The 5,027-nt window shown below is 65.3% G+C and overlaps 1 protein-coding gene across 1 annotated transcript in view; it reads right to left on the bottom strand.

The window, feature by feature from the left end:
* Window positions 1-713: 713 nt before the first annotated feature.
* AP5Z1 (adaptor-related protein complex 5, zeta 1 subunit) overlaps window positions 714-5,027 on the bottom strand; it is a 20,551-nt gene continuing 16,237 nt past the window's right edge. The window contains exons 11-17 of the mRNA XM_011957007.1: window positions 4,538-4,680; window positions 4,020-4,160; window positions 3,332-3,443; window positions 2,414-2,511; window positions 1,545-1,677; window positions 1,250-1,464; window positions 714-1,021 (exon numbers count right to left, since the gene is read on the bottom strand). Coding sequence (XP_011812397.1) covers window positions 751-1,021; window positions 1,250-1,464; window positions 1,545-1,677; window positions 2,414-2,511; window positions 3,332-3,443; window positions 4,020-4,160; window positions 4,538-4,680 — 1,113 coding nt within the window. The 3' untranslated portion in view covers window positions 714-750. The remainder of the gene's footprint in view (window positions 1,022-1,249; window positions 1,465-1,544; window positions 1,678-2,413; window positions 2,512-3,331; window positions 3,444-4,019; window positions 4,161-4,537; window positions 4,681-5,027) is intronic.

Genomic DNA, 5,027 nt, shown 5'->3' with positions numbered 1-5,027 from the left:
TGTGCCTCGATGGCCCGGCGGGTAGGAGCACAAGGCCCAGGAAGGTGGCGGGGCCGGGGCCGCACAGCCAGGCACCTCCCCTTCGCACGAATCCAGTGCTCTGAGCTCCACTCAGCTGGCTCCCTGGGACTTTCCCTCCGAATGGCCAGAGGCTGCAGCCCTCCCCGGCCCCTATCCTCCATCTTCAAGCCATTCAAGGGCATCAAAAGGGGCACTGACCAAGCGCACCACCCAGCACGGTGACCACCCCCGGGAACTCCCGTCACTGCCTTCTGGCCTGTGCACAAATGACCTGGTTTCTGCAGCAGCAGCCGCGCACGCGGCTGAACAGCAGCTCAGGGCCTCCAATCCCTGGCCCTCTCCCCAGGGTGCAAGGCAGGTAAGGGAACTGATTGCGCACTCTTCACACACACGCTTATTAAAGGAGATTTATTTTTACTGCAGCTCTTTCTGCCCCTAAACTGTCCGAAAACAAAGACTAGGCAACACCCCCGCAGCCTCCACCCAGCCCGGCCACAGGGCCTCAGCCTCCAATCAGAGCCTCAGCCTCCAATCAGAGCCGCTCCATGGCTCCCCTCAGCTCAGCTCAGCGTTGCCTGGGAGAGAAAGGCTCGGAGACAAAGCCCAGAGGGTGAGCAGGGGCCAGCCCCACGGGTCTCTGAGGGTGCCACGCCCACCCTGGGCCTTGCCTCCTCTCCCAGGACTCCCTCGCCCTCTTCATCTGCACCGGCGTCCCTGGCCGCTGTCCCTTCATCCCGGCAGGAGGCCGGCCTCCCTCTCCATCAGCCGGCTGACCGTGCGCAGGGCCAGGGGCAGGGCCGTGTTGCCATCGCGGTGGTATCGGGGGCTGCACACCTCCGTGCTGGGTGTGAGCACAAACTGGGCCACACTGGGCATCTTCAGCAGGGTCAGCAGCTCCGTGGCCCGGGTGCAGATGGCTTCTGCACCCTCCTCGCTGTGCATGGAGCTGGTGGCTGGCCTCTGAGTCAGGGTCCTCATCTTTGACAGCAACAGAGAGGCCCTGGGGAAGAGGGTCCCTACTGTCAGCTGCAGATGTTCCCCTCCCAGGGACAGGGGTCTGTGTGGAGGGGCCAGGCCCTGAAGCACCCAGCAGTGGCTTTAGCTCAGCAGGGCCCACTCAGGACCTGCGCTGCTGCCACCATTTCAAGACACCTGGACGGGAAGACCTCAGAAGCCACGTCTCTTCCCCAGGAAAGCCAGAGGCTTCTCTCCCTCCCCGACTAGGCACCTGGGGATCAGGTCTTGGCTCCGGGAGGCCAGCTTCGTCAGTGTGGTCATCAGCGCGGTGACCACCTTGGGGGGACACCTGGGCAGGGCAGCAGAGGGGCGGCACTGGGTGACCTCGAACAGCAGCGCCTCCAGGGCTTCGAAGAACTTGTTGATCTGTTCCACGGTGCACCTCCGATCGTAGGCCACAGATAGGTACTCGCCGACGGCCCACACCTAGGCCCGGGGACAGAGTTCAGCCCCCACCCAGGCCTCCTGGGCCAGGAGCGGCCGGGGGAGGCCAGCGCCCGCCTTACCACGCTGGTGACGAGGCTCGCCCTGCTGCGGAGGCCGTTCACGCTGCCCAGGAACTCCAGCAGGTCTCTTGCCAGCTCCACCACCAGGGAGGGCTTCAGCGTACATAGGGCCAGGAACTGGGAGCTCAGCACACTGCCCAGGGAGCCGGGTCCACGCCTGCTCCATGCCTGCTCTGTGCAGACTCTGACCCCATCCCCACGCCCACTCCGTGCAGCCCTCTCACCCGCTCCCCACGCCTGCTCCACGCAGACCTCTGACCCCGTCGCCCCACCTGCTCCACGCAGACCTCTGACCCCATCCCCACCCCAGCCACCCCTTTCAGGCCAAGGGCCTAGAGGGACCCGGGAAGCGTGTGAGTGGCAGGTGTAGGCTGCACCCTCAGATAGGGGGACGCAGATGACTGCCAGCCCTAGAGGAACTGCTCTCCTCACTGGGGAGAAGGCTGGCACTGGCGCTGGCCTCAGGCCCGGGCTGAGTAGGACCAGGATGGGCCTGCATGCATCAGGCCTTTGGAGAGAAGGACCCCAGGGGACAGGGTATGGAAGAGGGACTTGAGCCAACCCTGAAGATGACAGGCTCGGCAGAGGGAAGGACAGGGGAATGTTCTTGAGAGGCAGAGAGGAAGCACCGGGGCTGGACATAGGGCTGTGGGTGGGGGTGGAAGGGTCTGAGGCTGCTGAGGGCCCAGCTAGGGGTGGAGCTGAAGCCACTGAAGGGGAAGGGGAAGGGGAAGGGAAGGGGAAGGGAAAGGGGAAAGGGGAAGGGGAAGGGACAGGGAAAGGGGAAGGGGAAGGGGAGGGGAAGGGGACAGGAAGGGGTCCAGGAGGCACCTGCCCAGGGATGGGGAGGTGGCGCAGGAGGGACCCACCTGTGTACACGGGCCGCGTACCCCGGGACCGGATAGAGTGAGTCACTCCTGCCCAGGAGCAGCAGCGCCAGCTGGTTGATCAGGGCCCCGTCAGCCACCTGGAGATAAAGAGTGGGAGACAGGCTCAGCCCCACCCCTACTGCAGACCCTAGGGTGGGGGATGAAGCCATGGTGAGGGTTGGGGGGCAGCTGAGGGGCTGGAGACTCCTCGTCCACTGCCTTCCCCAACACCCAGGGACAGAGACTCAGCTGGCAGCATCCGGGCACAGGGAGGGAATCCCCGGGCAGACCCGGGTGCCCCGGCAGAGGCGTTGCTTGTTCCGCGGCTCCTCTGCCAATTCTCACTCTGCAAGGCTGGGGACACGTCTTGCTTGGCCAAGGTTGCGCCCAGGCGACACCCAGCCCTGTGCCCAGCGCCCTGCTGGCCTGCCCACCTCCCAGGCTCTCCTGCACTGGCATCTGGCTTGTAGGGCTCCCGAGGTGGGAAGCAGCAACGGTTGGGGAGGGCGAGGTACCAGCCTGTGGGAGCCTTTATTTTGGCCTCAGATGCAGATGTTGAATTATCAGGGGCAGCAAACTGCTTCATCCCGCCAGCGCCCAGGCCACTCACCCTGTCCTGGGGATGGGAGACAGGGCCTGCTGGGACAGCAGATAGGGCCTTCCGGGATGAAGGGGATGGGACGGGGGCCGGGGCCTGCCAGGATGAAGGGGATGGGACGGGGGCCGGGGCCTGCCGGGACTGTGGCCCGTGCAGCCATGTCCCTGTGCCTCCCTGACCCTCAGAGTGGCTGTGGATGGCATGTGTGGTGAGATGAGCCTTCTGCAGAGCTCAGGAGGACCCCACAGTGCCGGCTCTGGCCTGCCCCTCGGTTGTGAGTGAGGCCCATGGGAATGGGGGGCCCCAGGTGGCGAGCTCACCTGGGTCACCGCTGAGAAGAAGGCCTGCAGCAGCGTGGGCACGGCCTCGGCACACTGGGCCACGCGGGCGCAGCCGGCCATGGGCTGCAGCAGCTGGTAGAGCGGCACCAACCTGAGAACACAGGCGTAGCCTTAAGCGCCGCCCGCTCCCCTACCTGGTGAGCACAGGCAAGGGCCAGGCGCCGGGGCCGCGTTGCCACTGCTCCCTTTTGCACAGCTGAGCCCACTCCCATCCTCGCTCATCGCCTCTCAGGACCTCCTGCTCCCCTGGGTTTGGGGAGAACCCTGGTGTCAGCACCCCCGGGACAGCAGAGCCGTTGGGGCAAAGGCTGGTGTGGGCCGAGGGCAAGAGGCCTGTGGGCTGGTCCCAGGCCTCCTGCTTTCTGGGCTCAGGCTCGGTTTCTCCATCTGCAAAATGGAGCACCCACAAGGCCGACCCGCAGGCTTATAAGGGTTGACGTGGGCAGCAGAGAGAGCTGAGACCAGGCCCCACACCCGGCAGACCTGTGTTGCAGAAGCAGGGCCTCTGCAATGGTGATGACGGTTGCTCCCCAGGTCAGGCACGCAGCCTTGTCTGGCGCACAAAGCACGCTGGCCTCAGCCCAGGACCCAGCAGCGAGCCCCACCCCAGTGGCTGTGGCCTGGCTCTCTGAGCCCCTGGCGGCCCCCTGGCCCAAGGGCCCCCTACCTCTCGGTGGCACCGCTGGCCTTGGGGCGCAGCAGGTATTGGAAAAGGCCCTGGAACTTGGGGTCCCGGAAGGCTTCCAGGCAGCTGGGGGCCCTGAGAGAGGTGTCCCAGAGTGGCCTCTCGGATGCAGCCGGCGATGACCTGCGTGGACAGACGCCCAAGGCCAGGCTGGAATGCAGCCCCTGCCCTCAAGGGCACCCCCATCAAGGAGACACATGGCAGGTGTCCCTAACATCAGAGCACCTCGGGTGCTGGGAAGGGCTTGGGGACACAGGAGGCTTCAGGCGTGTGTGTGAAGACAGGTGAGGAACTCCAGGGCGCAGGGGCTGCCCTTGGCGGGTGGCCAAGGCTGACAGACGCGCCCTGTCCTGGAGGTGGCTTTGCAGTGGAGGACTGGTCAGGTGTTGGTGGGGAGGGAGGAGGGTCCCCGGTGTAGGGTCAGGAGCGGTGAGGAGGGGGCCCAGTGTGTGGAACCAGCTGTCTGGAGAGGCAGCCCTGGTGGAGGATGAGGGGCCCACCTGAGCTGCAGGTCCAGCACCGCCGTCAAGCAGGGCAGGTCCAGCAGCGCGTGTAGCATCTCCAGGGCCGTGCCGGCGTCCACCAGGGCCGGGAGGAGCGCCACAAACTCGGAGGTGAGGGGTGGGCTGTTCCAGGCCAGGAACTGTGGGCACAGCGCAGTGGTTCGGACAGGGCTCGGAGCTGTGGAGCGGGCGGCAGAGGGAGCAGCTGGCCAGGGCCCCACTGCTGTCCCAGACCTGCAGTCCCCAGGAGAGCGTCTACATTTGCCTCCCCCCGCTTTTTATTTTTTTGAGACAGGGTCTTGCTGTGTCGCCCAGGCTGGAGTGCAGTGGTGCAATCATAGCTCACTACAGCCTCAACCTCCAGGCTCAAGTGATCCTCCCGCCTCAGCCTCCTGAGCAGCTGGGACTACAAGCACACACCACCATGTGTGGCTGTTTATTTTTTGTCGAGAAGAGGTCTCCCTGTGTTGCCCAGGCTGGTCTTGAA

Source organism: Colobus angolensis, unplaced genomic scaffold, assembly GCF_000951035.1.
Source record: "Colobus angolensis palliatus isolate OR3802 unplaced genomic scaffold, Cang.pa_1.0 Scaffold43, whole genome shotgun sequence".
Classification (NCBI taxonomy): Eukaryota; Metazoa; Chordata; class Mammalia; order Primates; family Cercopithecidae; genus Colobus; species Colobus angolensis.
This window is presented reverse-complemented; position numbering and strand designations above follow the sequence as displayed.